The 19,190-nt window shown below is 39.0% G+C and overlaps 1 protein-coding gene across 7 annotated transcripts in view; it reads right to left on the bottom strand.

Annotated features, from left to right (window-relative positions):
- The window catches only part of GRXCR1 (glutaredoxin and cysteine rich domain containing 1), a 304,414-nt gene that overhangs the window by 5,200 nt on the left and 280,024 nt on the right, over positions 1-19,190 (bottom strand). For 5 of the 7 annotated variants that reach the window (XR_010942975.1, XR_010942977.1, XR_010942976.1 and 2 more), the window contains one exon: positions 9,498-9,563. The exons of the other annotated variants lie outside the window; for them this stretch is intronic. Coding sequence is in view for 1 of the 5 variants with exons in the window: in XM_067735845.1 (XP_067591946.1) it covers positions 9,498-9,563 (66 nt within the window). In the remaining 4 variants the exon portion in view is untranslated. The remainder of the gene's footprint in view (positions 1-9,497; positions 9,564-19,190) is intronic. 7 annotated transcript variants of the gene reach the window in all.

Raw genomic sequence — 19,190 nt, 5'->3', positions numbered from 1 at the left:
AACAAAAACAGTGAAAAAAGAGTGTAGTCTAAAAGCAAAACATAGAGAATTAGTAAGTAATGCTATTCTTATCAAATTTTAGAAAGAATATGATACAGTAGATAGGCCATTGACATGCATTAAAGCCATGCCAGAGATTATGTTAAAAAAAATTTAATGACTTGTACGAAAGAACACCAACTAGTCAGAAAGGACTAATAGGGCCCTGAATCCAGGACTTCACCCATTAGTGCTGGATTGTAAATAGGACTGGATTCCAAGTAGAGTGGGATCATCAGATTTTGCAATTTAAAAAACTGGGACGCCCAGTTAATTTGAATTTCTGACAGACCACAGATAAATTTTTATATAAGTACGTGCCAAATATTTTATGGGACATGCTTAAACTAAAAAAATTATTCATAATTTACAACAGGTTTAAATGTAAGTGGACACCCTATATTGTACCTGGCAATCCTCACAGGGGAGTTGCTGACAGGGAAGAGGAGAGCTTCTTGGGAGTCTTGGGGTAGCAGCTATTTACCAACCAGTATAAATTATTTTAATATCTTAACAACCAGTATAAATATGTTTCAGTATTTTCAAATTCTTGAATAGCCTATGGTTTTCCCATAAAATATATCTGCAATGGCAAGCAAAGAACAACAAAGCTAGAATACATGTGAGCACTAGGAAGCTTCCTAGGTTCATTCACCAGCGATGTCACTCACTCCAAACACCAGGCTCTAAACACAGAGAACCCAAAATGATAACGCAATGCAACACAATTAAAAATTATTGAAACTGAGCAGGACCCTGCAGAACCTTCCTGGGGACAGACACCTCCCCACTCCATCCCCTGGCTCTTGTTTATAGAAAAGCTTTAGCCTCCTAGGCCTTCCCTGAGTTCCAAAGAGCAAATTTAATCAGAGAAGTGAGAAAATGCGGAAACAAATGAAAACAGTTAGGCAAGACAAAATAATAATAGTCTAGCCATAAAACAAAGTCAACGACCTTTAGTTCCTCCTCAAGGGCTAAAGATAATATCCTGAGCCATATCCTGGAGTTGTTTTGCAGATACTAAGACCCCCCACTGCCAACGAGGTGGAAGACGTTAACTGCATGCTGACCTCCAGTATGTAGACTCCAGACAGGTTGGAACCAGAAGGTTGATGATGTTAACTCCCAAAATACCACCCTGTTACCTCACCACCAACCAATCAGGAGGATGTTCACGAGCTGATCAGGCACTCTGTGACCCTCTCCCTCACTTTGTCTTTAAAAACCCTTCCCTGAAGGCCACTGGGGAGTTTGGATCTTTTGAGCATGAGCTGCCCATACTCCTTGCTTGGCCCCATGTTGGGCACCTTACGATAAACGTTGTACTTTCCTTTACCACACGCCAGTATCAGTAGATTGGCTTTACTGCATGGGTGAGTGGACCCAAGTTTGGTTTGGTAACATTATCTTATATCATGGGCCTGGAACATGACTTACAAAAATTACTTTCAAAGGGTCAAAATATCAAATGTTAAATATATAATGAGTCTGCTCTTTCTTAAAGTTTCTCCACAATTCAGAAAAAATAAATTTTCTAAAATGAAGTTAATATATAAATACTAAAAGCCACATTGTTCTTTCTAGAGAGAATCACAAATAGACCAAGGTCATTCTAAAATAGCATCATCACTTGCAAACTGGTGGTCACAGAGTTTCTCCCCAGGAATCTCCAGCCATTTGTTTACCAGCACAATGAACATACCAGAAATTGTCAAGCTCTGTTGTCTCAAACTCAGTTTAAATTTGGCTGTCACTTTGAAATTTAGAGACAGAACTTTTCATTAGATTACTCAGTGCTGTAGTCCATACTTTAAACAAACTGGATCTAGTATATCTTTCTTTGCCTTCAAGCTTTCCAAATGGGAAAAGCCCATGGAAGAGTCATTAACCATTACAGATGGTCACTTCAGTTACGATGGTTATTTCTTTGTATTCTAAAACATCTGTTAATTTTATATTTGTAAGATGGTAAAATCAGTTGATTCAACTGATCAAGAACAGGAAGTAATAGAATAATAATAAGAAAAAAATAAATAAATCAAATAAAACAATGTCAGAATCTGTGCAATGCCATGATGAGATATGTCTTTTACTTAAAAGATATGTCTTTTACTTTAATTCACTCATTAAATTGTCTCAACAATTTAATGAGTTAATTCATGTAAAGTGAATAGAATATTGCCTGGCACATTGTAGCTACTTAACAAGACATGATTAGTTATTATTTCACTAATAAATCCTTATTTGAAGAGATTTTTATTAACTGCTGCCTCAAGTTAAATTGCTTGTGGTCACATGACACAACCATTTTCTACCATTCATAGAGTCATTTTATTTAAACACTTCTATATTTAGTCTTCTGGTCTAAAGTGTTACCACTGTAAGAAAGGGAGAGTAAATGTGTTTCAATTCACGTGCAAATTCTGATGTCTTGGAGCACAGTATTGGAAAGATTCTGAGGCCACTTCCACTCAGGAAAAATTAGCTGTTTCAGCCATAAACTTGGGAGAGGAAAGGGATAGCTTACACAGGATGTAGTGTCTATATCCAATTCTCACACGAACCTGACGTAATAGAGACTATTTCATTTCACAAATGATGAAACAAAGTCTCTTAATGAGTTAAAAAAAATGTTCAGGTCACAGTGGAATTTGAAAATTAGAAATTAGAGAACTCTCTTCAAGAACTATATGCATGCCCTTTCCTCTTTAAGAGTAGTTTTCAACCTTTACTTACATCCATTTTTTCCCAAATAATATATTACATGGGATTCCCAAAACATAAAACCGTTAAAAGGATAAATGCTGCAAATGAAGCAGAAGTGGGGTGGGGGTGGGAGTGGGTCTTGAGGGGACCCACTAAGGCTCCCCCAGTGTTCCACTAGCCTCCAGAAATCCTATTCCTGTTACATCACCCAGTATAAGCTATTCCACTTGTTCTTCTAATAATAGTAAATAATTCAGTCATTCCTAGCCATCTCCTTCAAAGAGCGCTTTTGTTATATTGGAACTCCGGTTCCAACGTAAAAGAGTTCCAACAATGAGAAAGAGCTGGCTTATACTACATGTTCCTGTGCCCTAAGTCCAATACCTCAGTAGACAGCTTTGCCGTCAGTGCAAGATGGAAAAAGAGCTAAAAAATTCCCCAAATTTGAACAGTGTTCCAGGTTGGAGGAAGCAGGAATAACTGAAGTTAACAATAGTCATTATTGGTAGTAACAAAACAGACTTCCACTTTCAATGAAGAGGTTAACGAGAGACACTTTGACCTTCAAGCAATTAAGAAATCTAGGGTAGCTCTTCAGTGTCCTGGAGCCCAGCAAAGCTTGAAACCATGCAGACCTGGCTGCGAATAGCACCCAGTAAGAGAACTAAATCTACGGAGTGCCCCTTTTCTGAATAGTGGTTTGGGTAGAGGCCTGTCCCTTGGGGGGTGGAATTCAAGAAAAAAGGAGTGCAAAATCATCCTCCCTTTTACCTCTTTCTGTTCATATATTCTTGGCAAGGGAATTTAAAAAAATAAAACTCAGTGGTCTCATTCCACAAATTAGTCCACATTGCCAGGAACTGTGCAAGGTGTAGGGGATATAGCAGTGAACCAGGGACCTCCCTGTTCTCTTAGTAGTAGCTCTCAGCTACAAATAAGGATTTATTAGTGAAATAATGATGAATAATGACGAATCTTATTGAGTGGTTACTACATACCAGGCAATGTTCTATTCACTTTACATGATTCACTCATTAAATCTTCTCAACAACCCTTTGAGTAAAAGGCAGATCTCATCATAGTGTTGCAGAGATTCTGACGACATTATTTGAGGATGGCCTTGGTCTATTTGTGATTCCATTTAAAAATGATGATGTAGCTTTTTGTATTCATATATTAATTTTATTTTAGGAAATTTATTTGTGGTCTTCGAATACGTCCACTCCATACTGCAGTCATCTGAACTGAAGCCCCCAAGCATTCCCTAGTCTCTAACAAAGGACCAAGGGGACAAGGGGGGAGTTCATGAATGATTGTCAAATGGGTTTCCTTTGTAGCACAAACTCAAATTTCATAAATATAAAGAGTTTTTGCTGTTATATAACATAGGAACAGGATGCTAAGATCAAGGGTTTCTGTGTTTTCTTCAAGATCAGGAAATGAATGCACTTCTTATTTCTGAACTCAGATCATCTAACCTTATTTTAGGAGAGCTAGAAAATCTCTTAAGTATTTTACCAAAGAGGAAGCAACTTATCTGAGTCTCCACGACCATAAACCCCATCATCCAGCTTGTCTATGAAGCAGACTCACTCCATGTAACAGATTATCAAAGAGTGAACACTTGGCATATAATCATCTCTGGATGACTCACCTTTTTCTATGTATTTTGTTTTAAACTATATTCAATAATTTAATTCAGCAAATTCTTGTTAAGTGCCTAATAAACGACTCTCTGTCTGACCTAGCTCTTAATAAACAGAATCGTTCCTGATAATTAGAGTTCCTAGCATTCTCAATTTGCAGAGCTGGGAAAGAAGCCCCTGAACAAAATGCTGACACAGAGGAAATTTGTTGCTTATATTCCCGAATGCATAAGCCAGATGGACGAGTCTGATTCTTGACCCAATGGGATGTACTGCCACAACCCTACTTAAAAAGATGTTCCAATTCCAGAGAGAGGCAGCCAGAGCACTTGGCCTGATTTCCCAGGTGAGTAGGTGGTACTCTGCTGCTGTAGTCTCTGAACATGCTGCGGCCATCCACCCCACAGAGAAGCAACATCACCCGGAATGGTGCTTCTCCAGGGAGGGTCAGGCCAGTCTTTGATAGCTCCAATGCCTTGTACAGACAGCCTGTGCCACTTCCAGCATCCTCAGTGTATAGATGGGAATCTTACCTCTGTTCTTCATAAATAACAAATCAGGCTTTACAAGGAAAAATGTACAAAAGTGGACACTATGTTGGCAATCTCACCAGCAATGACAACAAAATGTTTGCTCATATCTTTAAAAGAAACAGCAAGGCAGAAGCTTACTTAGAGCTTCTCTACCATCTGAGATCTTTAATCCAGTACCTGCCATAACAAGGTGATTGCTAATCATCTCAGGGATGCCCTGACTTCCTCTGTGTGGGAAACATCAGGATCAGCTATCCATCTCGGTTATTGTTTGGGGGAAATCCTTAGACATCTCTTCGCTTTTGATCTTTAGCCTGTTTATTTATATAAGTAAATACATAAATATATAAATAAATTTTACCCCCCAATGGTGATTTTATTCATCTTTTTCACCCAAGTGTTCTCTTACATAAAATAATTCTTTTTCTCTTCTTTTTCATTGATTAACTGCTTTGCCTTCTCAAAAACAAACAACAAAACAGACAAAAAAAAAAAACCTTGGATGAAAGAGGATTCATTCATCTATTCACTCAACAAATAATTATTGAGTGCCCATTATTTTCCAATTCCTGTTCTAGGCGCTAGAGGTAAAGAACAGAACAAAATAGGCAAGAATCTGTGTCCATGCAGAGCTCATATGTTACTGGGAAGATCCCCTGCAAACTGTCCCAGGAGCAGAACCCGCACTGGTACAGGTAGCCTTATTAAATCCAAGTCTCATACCAGCTATCGCCATATTTCACTTGCTTCTGCTGCTTTTGGCCAGCTCCTCATGTTTGAGGCCACTGACAAGTCTTCATCAGCGAATCAGGCCCCCTCAGGTTCCCCGAGCAATTTTCACTTAGATGGGAAGTATGCTAGAATTCTTGGGCCAGAAAACTTGAAATTTGATTTGCTGACACCGTTTCTGATGACCCAGCTGCAGATGCTAAGCCTCTTTCCTCGTCATTACTGGGGTAACTGCTGAAAACTGGGGCCTGAATTACAAAGACCAGGGTGATGAATTATGCAGCACCCAAGTAACAGCAAATTAGAACTTAGTAGGAGCTGTCTGGTTTCTCTCCGAAGTTATTGCCAATTTTCCCCTCTTCCACAATGCCACACTAGCATAAGATCCAAGTGTTAAAATTCAGTCTGTTTCCTGGACCTAGTACTCTGCCTACCTCCCAGTAAACTTCTCATCTGGGCCTTGGCTCCTGCCACATTTGATCAGATTTCCCAGATACCTACATGACACTTAATTTGAGAGTGATGGCCGCATAGATTCATGGTTAAGATTATGGAGTCAGGCTCATTAAAATCATGAATCAAACACTATTTGTAAGGTCTGGAGCAAGTGATTTAATCCTCTGTGCCTCCATTCTCTTGTCTGTAAAACAAGGATAATAATAGAACCCACCTTGCAGAGTTATTGTAACGTTTCAATAACTTAATACGTATAATACCAAGAATATTACTTGCTACTTAGTAAGGACTCCAATGTTTCCTACCTCAGGAATATTAAACTCCTGTTTCATTGCCAAAAGCCAACCAGAAGAATGGAATGGGTTTGGATCTGAATCTTGTCCTTTATCCACTTTTCCTGGTTCTTCCAACTGCTTCTCCAAGGCCAGTCTCTTTGCCTGGGTGAGTTTGCCTTAAACCCCAGGTCCCTCACAGGCAGAGTTCAGGGCTTTCTGGATAGCTGCAAATTCTCTACCAGTTTTGTTATATGACAAAGCAGCCCAACAGAGTTATAACACCTTATAAATCCTATGAACGGTAGAAGCCAGTACCGTACTATTGTATATATTTCAACATTAAGAATAGTTTTAAATGTTTCTGGCTTATTTATGTCATCTGTAGAATTGAGACAGACTTAATGAAGAGCATAAAATCCTCTTTCAAAATTCTTTGAGCTGAGAGAAAGAGAGAGGTTATGTTAATATATAGCATGGCGGTGTTAATCAAGTTGCAGAATTAAGAAATTATAGACTCAAAAGAATAAAGTCTATGAATAGCTAAGTCAATCGTCAACCTTTAAAAAGAAGAGTAATGAGGGACATTCACTTTATAAGACTCTAAAAGATGCTTTTAAATCACAGAAATAACAACAGTAGGATATTGATACAACAGGAACAAATAGAGCAATGGAACGGATTAGAAAGCTCAGACAAAGACCCAGGTACATATGGGGATTTACTATAATAAAAAATTGGCACAGGGGGCTTCCCTGGTGGCGCAGTGGTTGAGAGTCTGCCTGCCGATGCAGGGGACACGGGTTCGTGCCCCGGTCCGGGAAGATCCCACGTGCCGCGGAGCGGCTGGGCCCGTGAGCCATGGCCGCTGAGCCTGCGCGTCCGGAGCCTGTGCTCCGCAGTGGGAGAGGCCGCAACAGTGAGGGGCCCGCGTACCGCAAAAAAAAAAAAAAAAGCTAATATCTAGAATATAGAAGGATCTTTTGAGAATCAACAACAACAACAAAAAAGACAGTTCCAACACTTTTCATGGGCAAGGATAAGAATACACAACTTACAGAAGAAGAAATTTAAAAATTTAACAAGCATACAAGGAAATGCCCAAACTCAATGGTTATCAGAAAAACATTAATTAAAATGATAAGGCAATATCTCTCTATACCTACTACCCTGGCAAAAATCAGACAACAGAAAATTGGAGAACGATGTAAAACATTGCCAGGAATGTGGGAACATATGAAACCGCTTTCTCCACAGGAGGGAGTGTTGGATGCTGCAAGCATCATGGAGAGCCATCTGGCACTACCTGAAAAACTGGGGATATGCATAAGCTATTACCCAGTGATTCCTACTCTCAGAGAAATCCACAAGCAAACATGGTCAAGGTTGCTCCTTGCAGCACTGTTTGTTTGAGGGAGAAGTTAGAGGACATCAGTGGAAAAAATGAGTAGATAAAAAATACTGGGTGGGCTCCATGCAGCTGCATTGTCCAAAGTAGGAGCCATCGGTCAGATCTGGTTAATTAGTTTATTTATTTTAAAATTTGTATTTAATTTTACTTGACTTGAATTTAAACTTAAATCAAGTAAAGTTAAATAAAATTAAAAATTCAGTTCTTCAGTCGCACTAGCTACATGCTAAGCGTTCAACAGCCACATGCAGCCAGTGACTACTGTTTTGGATAGTACAGATATAAAAGAGTTCCATCATCAAAGGAAGTTCTATTCAACAGTGATGTTGTGGGAAAGTACACAGCAGTTAGAAGAAATGGATTAAAGGTTCGCATAGCAATATCGATGGTTCTTAGAAGCATAATGCCTAAGAAAATAATTTGAAACACAATTAGGTACATTACATGACATCATTTGTAAGAGTAAAAATGTGCAGAGAAAATAATAATACATATTAACCAAGTTAAATCACTTAAATAAAACATACATATTAACCCAAATTGATGGTTTCATGGAGTTGGAGTAGAGTACAGGGACAAAAGGAAAGAAATGAACCCACCCATACAGATTTTAGAGCTGAGAGGAATTTTAGATTATCAAGTACACACCCTCATTGTGTTTGTCTTTCTCGGTAAAATTACTATATGAATAAAACATGATTCCTAACACCAAGTAGTATATAGTTCATTTGGGACATGAATTAAATGCCCAAAGACAAGTAATACAAAAATTAAAAGACTTTGATAAGCACCTAAGAAAAAGAGGGATACAGGAATGCAAAGGTGTGAGAGATCAGGAATGATGTGGGGAAGAGGTGATACTGCAGATGCGCCTTGAAGATGGTGAAGGGGAATGAGGAAATGGAACAATAGCAGGCTTGCACAAAGGAATGGTGGTAAAAAACCACGAAGTGGAAGGAATGGTAGAGAATCAGAAATGAGGTCAGCAAAGGAGATTGGACCAAAAAGAGCTGGCGTGGCACAATAGATACCATGTAACCATATTGCATAGTTCCCCTGGGAAAGTCTGGGTTCAGGTTCACTGCCACAGAATAATTATTAATGCACCCTTTTCACTCTCAAGGTGTCCCAGTTTAGACTATAAAAAATATATATATTTTATCCTACATATAGAGAGAAGTAGGCTGATAAAATACTGGAGCAGAGAGGTATTAAGGGTTTCCTGGTTGCATATTCATTTGATACATCATATATTTGAATAAGTATTTCTCAGATGTTGTCATCATAAATACAGGAACAAAATTAAAAGGTGCACTTTTGGAGAAATAACTTCTTCTCTAATCTTTAGAAATGATGAGCTGGTCTGTAGGAAAAATAAAATAATTTAAATAAAAAATTTTATATGTGCTTCAAGATAACGGCCTGACATGAAACACCTCATCAACATCTCTATAACAGAGAATTAGGCTCTAATAAAGCCTACTGGAATTTTCACCTAATACTACGAGGTTGTTAGACACTAACACTAAAGTCACTCTAGCTGGAGGAAATCTCACCGTAGGTGGTAGCAAATTAAAACCGCCACATGTATCCTGTTACATATTTGTAAGAACACAGAGAAAAATTCAATTAGGAAAACTCAATTACAATCAGAGTGTGTTGAATGTTTTGATTACTAAAAATAAGTTGCTAAAAGCACAATTACCTCAATTTTGGTTAAGAGGTCTTGCAGTTCTCCTGATTCATTCATTGACAAAATTTTCTCAGCACCCTATTAACAAGAGAGGGTAGGGGAGAAAGAAAATCCATTTTGTTAGTATTTGAGAAAACAAAGTTCTAGCCAGGAAAGTTTAACTCACAAAATACTGAACAGGATTTTTCCCTTCAGATCTAAGTAAACTCAGAGCCAGGAGGCCAAAGAGGAGAGGAAATTTCTCTCTCCTTTCACATACTCTCCCATCTAGTAAGGCTAATTGTGGGCAAAAGGAGGACTGCCAGCAGAAGGTGAGTACTGGGAAGTCCATCCATGCCTGTCAGACGAAGTCCCGAGATGGAAGGTTCCAGCACACCCTTCAGAGCTGTTCAGGGACCCTAAGCCAGCCACCTGGGAAAGGAAGCCTCTGAGCAAATCCCCAGCCTGGGCTGCCTCTGCCCTGTTCCAGGCAGTCCTGGACATGCCCCACTCAGAATCCTTAGAATCCATGTCCTTAAGGACATGCCCTCCTTAATGCTATTAAGATAACAGCAGCTAATAATAGTGATAATGATAATAAAAGTAATAACCACCCACAGTAATTAAGCACATATTAGGAGCCAGGCATCCAACATCATCTAATCTGATGTGCTAGGCTCACTTAATGGTAGAAATTGAGCCTCTGTGAGATTAAATAACAATTGCAAGGTCACCCAGAGAGAAAGCAGAGTGGGAATTTGAACACAGACAGGGGAATTACTCCAGAGTCAATGGAGTAAGACTCTACTTAAAAATGAGAACCTGGGCTTCCCTGGTGGTGCAGTGGTTGAGAGTCTGCCTGCCGATGCAGGGGACGTGGGTTCGTGCCCCGGTCCGGGAAGATCCCGCATACCACAGAGCGGCTGGGCCCGTGAGCCATGGCCGCTGAGCCTGTTCGTCCGGAGCCTGTGCTCCACAGCGGGAGAGGCCACAACAGTGAGAGGCCCACGTACCGCAAAAAAAAAAAAGAAAAAAAGTGAACTTTACCTAAAAATGCAAGAGGGAGGAGATATGGGGATATATGTATATGTATAGCTGATTCACTTTGTTATAAAGCAGAAACTAACACACCATTCTAATGCAATTATACTTCAATAAAGATGTTTTTAAAAAAAAAACAACTTTACTGTGAAAATGAGAACTGGGATGATGTATGCACTTTCCAACAAACTAATCATGTTTCTTTGAACTACCCCATTTTCCTTTCCTTTCCAGCCTCTTCTTACCTTCTCCCACTCTACTTCTCAACATGCAGTCATAGAGGCCATAGAAGGAAGAAGTTATTCTTTCTCTTTTTTTTTTCTTTTAAAGAAAACAGACATTTATTTTTCACAGTTCTAGAGGTGGGAAGTCCAAGATTAGGGTGCCAGCATGGTCTGGTTCTTTTTTTTTTTTTTTTCTATAACATCTTTATTGAGGTATAATTGCTTTACAGTGGTATGTAAGTTTCTACTGTATAACAAAGTGGATCAGCTATAGGTATACATGTATCCCCATATCTCCTCCCTCTTGCATCTCCCTCTCACCCTCCCTATCTCACCCCCTCTAGGTGGTCACAAAGCACCAAGCTAATCTCTCTGTGTTATGTGGCTGCTTCCCACTAGCTATCTATGTTACATTTGGTAGTGTATATATGTCCATGCCACTCTCTCACTTCATCCCAGCTTGCCCTTCCCCCTCCCCATGTGCTGAAGTCCATTCTCTACGTCCATGTCTTTACTCCTGTCCTGCCCCTAGGTCCTTCAGAAACTTTTTTTTTTTTAGATGCCATATATATGTGTTAGCATTAGGTATTTGTTTTTCTCTTTCTGACTGAATTCACTCTGTATTACAGACTCTAGGTCCATCCGTTTCTTATTATGGCTGAGTAATATTCCATTGTGTATATGTGCCACATCTTCTTTATCCATTCATCTGTCGATGAACACTTAGGTTGATTCCATGTGCTGGCTATTGTAAATAGAGCTGCAATGAACATTGTGGTACATGACTCTTTGAATTATGGTTTTCTCAGGGTATATGCCCATGAGTGGTAATGCTGGGTCGTATGGTAGTTCTATTTTCAGTTTTTTAAGGAACCTCCATACTGTTCTCCATAGTGGCTGTATCAATTTACATTCCCACCAACAGTGAAGGAGGGTTCCCTTTTCTCCACACCCTCTCCAGCATTTATTGTTTCTAGATTTTTTGATGATGGCTATTCTGACTGGTGTGAGGTGATATCTCATTGTAGTTTTGATTTGCATTTCTCTAATGATTAGTGATGTTGAGCATCCTTTCATGTGTTTGTTGGCAATCTGTATATCTTCTTTGGAGAAATGTCTATTTAGGTCTTCTGCCCATTTTTGGATTGGATTGTTTGTTTTTCTGATATTGAGCGGCATAAGCTGCTTGTATATTTTGGAGATTAATCCTTTGTCAGTTGCTCTGTTTGCAAACATTTTCTCCCATTCTGAGGGTTGTCTTTTCGTCTTATTTGTGCTTTCCTTTGCTGTGCAAACTTTTAAGTTTCATTAGGTCCCATTTGTTTATTTTTGTTTTTATTTGCATCACTCTAGGAGGCGGGTAAAAAAGGATCTTGCTGTGATTTATGTCATAGAGTGTTCTTCCTAAGTTTTCCTCTAAGAGTTTTATAGTGTCTGGCCTTACATTTAGGTCTTTAATCCATTTTGAGTTTATTTTTGTGTATGGTGTTAGGGAGTGTTCTAATTTCATTCTTTTACGTGTAGCTCTCCAGTTTTCCCAGCACCACTTAATGAAGAGGGTGTCTTTTTTCCATTGTATGTTCTTGCCTCCTTTGTTGTAAAGTAGGTGGACTATAGGTGCATGGGTTTATCTCTGGACTTTCTATCCTGTTCCATTGATCTATATTTCTGTTTTTCTGCCAGTACCATACTGTCTTGATTACTGTAGCTTGGTAGTATAGTCTGAAGTCCGGGAGCCTGATTACTCCAGCTCTGTTTTTCTTTCTCAAGAATTGCTTTGGCTATTCGGGGTCTTTTGTGTTTCCATACAAATTGTGAAATTTTTTGTTATTGTTCTGTGAAAAATGCCACTGGTAGTCTAATAGGGATTGCATTGAATCTGTAGATTGCTTTGGGTAGCATAGTCATTTTCACAATGTTGCTTCTTCCAATCCAAGAACATGGTACATTTCTCCATCTGTTGTATCATCTTTAATTTCTTTCATCAGTGTCTCATGATTTTCTGTATACAGGATTTTTGTCTCCTTAGGTAGGTTTATTCCTAGGTATTTTATTCTTTTTGTTGAAATGGTAAATGGGAGTGTTTCCTTAATTTCTCTTTCATATTTTTCATCATTAGTGTATAGGAATGCAAGAGATTTCTCTGCATTAATTATGTATCCTGCTACTTTACTAAATTCATTGATTAGCTCTAGTAGTTTTCTGGTAGCATCTTTAGGATACTCTATGTATAGTATCATGTCGCCTGCAAACAGTGACAGTTTTACTTCTTTTCTGATATGGATTCCTTCTATTTCTTTTTCTTCTCTGATTGCTGTGGCTAAAAGTTCCAAAACTACGTTGAATAATAGTGGTGAGAGTGGACAACCTTGTCTTTTTCCTGATCTTAGTGGAAATGGTTTCAGTTTTTCACCATTGAGAACGATGTTGGCTGTGGGTTTGTCATATATGGCCTTTATTACATTGAGGTAAGTTCCCTCTATGCCTACTTTCTGGAGGGTTTTTATTATAAATGGGTGTTGAATTTTGTTGAAAGCTTTTTCTGCATCTATTGAGATGATCATATGGTTTTTCTCCTTCAATTTGTTAATATGGTGTATCACATTGATTGATTTGCATATATTGAAGAATCCTTGCATTCCTGGGATAAACCTCACTTAATCATGGTGTATAATCCTTTAAATGTGCTGTTGGAATCTGTTTCCTAGTATTCTGTTGAGGATTTTTGCATCTATGTTCATCAGTGACATTGGGCTCTAGTATTCTTTCTTTCTGTCATCTTTGTCTGGTTTGGGTATCAGGGTGATGGTGGCCTCGTAGAATGAATTTGGGAGTGTTCCTCCCTCTACTATATTTTGGAAGAGTTTGAGAAGGATAGGTGTTAGATATTCTCTAAATGTTTGATAGAATTTTCCTGTGAAGCCATCTGGTCCAGGGCTTTTGTTTGTTGGAAGATTTTTAATCACAGTTTCAATTTCAGTGCTTGTGATTGGTCTGTTTATATTTTCTATTTCTTCCTGGTTCAGCCTCGGAAGGTTGTGCTTGTCTAAGAATTTGTCCATTTCTTCCAGATTGTCCATTTCATTAACATATAGTTGCTTGTAGTAATCTCTCATGATCCTTTGTATTTCTGCAGTGTCAGTTGTTACTTCTCCTTTTTCATGTCTAATTCTATTGATTTGAGTCTTCTCCCTTTTTTTCTTGATGAGTCTGGCAAATGGTTTATAAATTTTGTTTATCTTCTCAAAGAACCAGCTTTTAGTTTTATTGATCTTTGCTATTGTTTCCTTCATTTCTTTTTCATTTATTTCTGATCTGATATTTATGATTTCTTTCCTTCTGCTAACTTAGGGTTTTTTTAATTCTTCTTTCTCTAATTGCTTTAGGTTTAAGGTTAGGTGACTTATTTGAGATTTTTCTTGTTTCTTGATGTAGGATTGTATTCCTATGAACTTCCCTCTTAGAACTGTTTTTGCTGCATCCCATAGGTTTTGGGTCATCGTGTCTTCATTGTCATTTGTTTCCAGGTATTTTCTGATTTCCTCTTTGATTTCTTCAGTGACCTCTTTGTTCTTTAGTAGTGTATTGTTTAGCCTCCATGTGTTTCTATTCTTTACAGATTTTTTTCTGTAATTGATATCTAGTCTTATAGTATTGTGGACAGAAAAGATACTGGATACGATTTCAATTTTCTTAAATATACCAAGGCTTGATTTGTGCCCCAGATATGATCTATCCTGGAGAATGTTCCATGAGCACTTGAGAAGAAAGTGTATTCTGTTGTTTTTGGATGGAATGTCCTATAAATATCAATTAAGTTCATCTTGTTTAATGTGTCATTTAAACCTTGTGTTTCCTTATTTATTTTCGTTTTGGATGATCTGTCCAGTGATGAAAGTGGGAATGTTAAAGTCCCCTACTATTACTGTGTTACTGTCAATTTCCCCTTTTATGGCTGTTAGCATTTGCCTTATGTATTGAGGTGCTCCTATGTTGGGTGCATAAATATTTACAATTGTTATATCTTCTTCTTGGATTGATCCCTTGATCATTATGTAGTGTCCTTCTTTGTCTCTTGTATTAGTCTTTATTTTAAAGTCTATTTTGTCTGATATGAGAATTGCTACTCCAGCTTACTTTTGAATTCCATTCACATGGAATATCTTTTTTCATTCCCTCACTTTCAGTCTGTATGTGTCCCTGGGTCTGATGTGGGTCTCTTGTAGACAACATATATACGGGTCTTGTTTTTGTATCCATTCAGCCAGTCTATGTCTGTTCGTTGGAGCATTTATTCCATTTACATTTAAGGTAATTATTGATATGTATGTTCCTATTACCATTTTCTTAATTGTTTTGGGTTTGTTACCGTAGGTCTTTTCCTTCTCTTATGTTTCCTGCCTAGAGAAGTTCCTTTAGCATTTGTTGTAAACCTGGTTTGGTGGTGCTGAATTCTCTTAGCTTCTGCTTGTTTGTAAAGGTTTTAATTTCTCGATTGAATCTCAATGAGATCTTTGCTGGGTAGAGTAATCTTGTTTGTAGGTTTTTGTCTTTCATCACTTTAAATATGTCCTGCCACTCCTTTTAGGCTTGCCAAGTTTCTGCTGAAAGATCAGCTGTTAACCTTGTGGGGGTTCCCTTGTATGTCATTTGTTGCTTTTCCCTTGCTGCTTTTAATATTTTTTCTTTGTATTTAATTTTTGATAGTTTGATTAATATGTGTCTTGGCATGTTTCTCCTTGGATTTATCCTGTATGGGACTCTCTGTGCTTCCTGGACTTGATTGACTATTTCCTTTCCCATATTAGGGAAGTTCTCAACTATAATCTCTTCAAATATTTTCTCAGTCCCTTTGTTTTTCTCTTCTTCTTCTGGGACCCCTATAATTCAAATGTTGGTGCATTTAACGTTGTCCCAAAGGTCTCTGAGAGTGTCCTCAATTCTTTTCATTTTTTGTTTTTATTCTACTCTGCGGTAGTTATTTCCACTATTTTAATCTTCCAGGTCACTTATCCTTTCTTCTGCCTCAGTTATTCTGCTATTGACTCCTTCTAGAGGATTTTTAATTTCATTTATTGTGTTTCTCATCATTGTTTGTTTGCTCTTTAGTTCTTCTAAGTCCTTGTTAAACGTTTCTTGTATTTTCTCCATTCTATTTCCAAGATTTTGGATCCTCTTTACTGTTGTTACTCTGAATTCTTTTTCTGGTAGACTGCCTATTTTCTCTTCATTTGTTTGGTCTGGTGCATTTTTACCTTGCTGCTTCATCTGCTGTATATTTCTCTGTTTTCTCATTTTGCTTACCTTACTGTGTTTGGGGTCTCCTTTTCACAGGCTGCAGGTTTGTAGTTCCCATTGTTTTTGGTGTCTGTCCGCAGTGGGTAAGGTTGATTCAGTGGGTTTTGTAGGCTTCCTGGTGAGAGGACGAATGCCTGTGTTCTGGTGGATGAGGCTGGATCTTGTCTTTCTGGTAGGCAGGACTGCGTCTGGTGGTGTGTTTTGGGGTGTCTGTGAACTTAATATGATTTTAGGCAGCCTCTCTGCTAATGGATGGGGTTGTGTTCCTGTCTTGCTAGTTCTTCGGCATAGGGTGTTCAGCACTGTAGCTTGCTGGTCGTTGAGTGGAGCTGGGTCTTAGCACTGAGATGGAGATCTCTGGGTGAGCTTTCACCATTTGATATTGCATGGGGCTGGGAGGTCTCTGGTGGGCCAATGTCCTAAACCCAGCTCTCCCACCTCAGAGTCTCAGGTCTGACATCTGGCCGAAGCACCAAGACACTGTCAGCCACACGGCTTAGGCTTATAAAAATGCATCAAGCATCCACTGCATGGAAGTCTGATTTTCTCCTGTTGTAATTCACTTTCCAGTCCTTGCAGATTAGCTGTATTAGGTCACTCTTCTGATGCTCAGCAAGGCTGCTCACCACTCCAGCCAGCAGCTCATTTCCCCAAAGTTATTATTTCTAATCAAAGGCAGAGACCACATCTGCCTTTTTCACATCATATCCCTGGCAAATAGGTGTGGAATTCATTTTTGATCCATCAACAAGACAAACAGAAATACCATCACATAAAAAATACTTCTTGGATTTCTCTTTGTGCTGGGTAGGGTGGAAAACACAAAGACTAATTTAAAAAATAAAAAGGCCCTAGCGTTAGGAGATTACAATTTTTTTTATGTAAACACACAACCAAGTAACCCACAATGTAGAATGGGAAATAACTGCCAAATGTTAATGATGCAGAAAAGATGAGCCAGGAGATCCTAGCAGGGAGGAAAAAAGATCTGCTTATGGAAAAGACTTTCTGATGTTGGTAGCATTTGATGTGGACCTTGAAGATTAAGTGAGGTTTCTAAGGGTAGGCAAGTCAGGCAGAGATGTACAGGAGTCTTTAGTTCTGGGTTTCATTTACTTCAGTTTATTTTACATAACTCAGATCATCTTAATCACCATCAGGAATGTCAACTTGATAAATTAACAAAGTACAATGAATGAATACACAGGGTTACAGGGAACACATGTAGCCCTATGAGGCAAGTTATATTCTTTCATTTGTCGGTGGTTTTGCCAGGAATACAGACATGAGAACAAAGTAAGGAGTGCACCAAAACAAAACATTAAAGCCTAAAGCACAATAACTGGTAATATTTTACTTTCGCTACATTCTATTTCTTTTATGAGTTAGCTAAGCTAAAATGGGAGAAGCCTCAGGGAATTTGGTACGTGAACTAAGCAGTAAGGAGAATATGTGGCTCATTTTTCTTCAAAGAAAATGTACCCCAGTGACTCCAAAGAATACAAATGTACCAGCACAGCTATCATACATCTGCTTCCCAGATCTTTTCTTACCTTAGCAGGGTGCCTTAGTTCACTGTTTAGAATACCATGCACAGGCCAGGAAAGGACTATCACACTACCCCTAGATATGTGAAATTTGCTCTCCTCAGCCAAATCATTCCAGCACCATCAGTACACCACCAGCACCATCAGCACCATTCCAGCACCTCAGCCAAATCATTCCAGCACCATCAGTACCATCAGCACCATCCAGCAGATTCCACATTTCAGGAGAAACTCAGGCTCTGCTCACATCAAGCAATGTAACTAAAGGCCTGAGAGTCGATGCTCTTGGAGACACCTGGGTGCCGAGTGCACAGGTGGTGGACCAAGTGCTTAAGATGGGAAAAAACTCTGCTCTCTAACAAAGAACTGGGAGCTGAGTATCTCCAACCTCTCACTGTGGCTTCCACCCACAGGTCCACGTGGCCAGCCCTCAGCTGGTTTCCTGGGGAGGAGCCCTCTGGTTCCTATGCTACCGACTGAGCAGATACAATAGCCAAAACCCCTTGCTTCTCCATGGGGTTCCACATCCCCACCCTCCACCTGATCTTGTCCTTGCTGAACCTAAGTGTGAGATCCTACAGGACAAGGAAATCAGATGGTGTCCTCTCTGCTCTTGGGGAGCAGCAGCAGGATGGGGATCTCAGCCTAGTCGGCAAGTTTTAGGGAAAACTTAGATCCCTCCCATCCTGAGACTTGAGACGTTTACCAGGGTAACTCCCAACCTGACCTGTCTGCACTGCATTTACATATTCCAAAGATCTTATTCCCTGCAGTTTTCTATCAAAAGCTTTCCAATGATTACTTGGCCTATAATGAAACTCTTGTGTCCACAAAAGGGAGTATATTTCCTTAAGTATCAACATTCTTAGGAAATAATATTTTCCTGGCTGGTATTTGGCTAAGAATGTCACATATGAGTTTGTTACTTTTAAAATATAACCCCACATCCAATTCCATGCAAGTGGAAATTAATTAATCATTCTATTACTTGGCACAGTTTACCAAGACTGACAAGATATCTATGGAAATATTTCTAGTATATTTTTCAATTAATTTAGAATCATTTTTTTCTGAAAATTAATACCTTCCTGAAAATAATGAATAATAGTGATGTGTTAAGTGGTTTACAGACACTGGCTTTTTTAACCATCAGTGAGAATTAAGTATTATAATTACAATTTTTGAAATGAAAAAACTACATTTCTCCAAAGAAGACATACAGATGGCCAACAAACACATGAAAAGATGCTGAACATCACGAATTATTAAAGAAATGCAAACCAAAACTACAACGAGGTATCACCTCAAACTGGTCAAATGGCCAATATCAAAAAATCTACAAACAATAAATGCTGGAGAGCGTGTGGAGAAAAGGGAACCCCCATGCACTGCTGGTAGGAATGTAAATTGATACAGCCACTATGGAGAACTGTATGGAGATTCCTTAAAAAAATAAAAATAGGGCTTCCCTGGTGGTGCAGTGGTTGAGAGTCTGCCTGCCGATGCAGCGGACACAGGTTCGTGCCCTGGTCCAGGAAAATCCCACATGCCGTGGAGCGGCTGGGCCCATGAGCCATGGCCGCTGAGCCTGCGCGTCCGGAGCCTGTGCTCCGCAA

This window comes from Pseudorca crassidens, chromosome 4 (genome assembly GCF_039906515.1).
Source record: "Pseudorca crassidens isolate mPseCra1 chromosome 4, mPseCra1.hap1, whole genome shotgun sequence".
Classification (NCBI taxonomy): Eukaryota; Metazoa; Chordata; class Mammalia; order Artiodactyla; family Delphinidae; genus Pseudorca; species Pseudorca crassidens.
The sequence above is the reverse complement of the archived record's forward strand: the minus strand, read 5'-3'. Positions and strand labels throughout refer to the sequence as shown.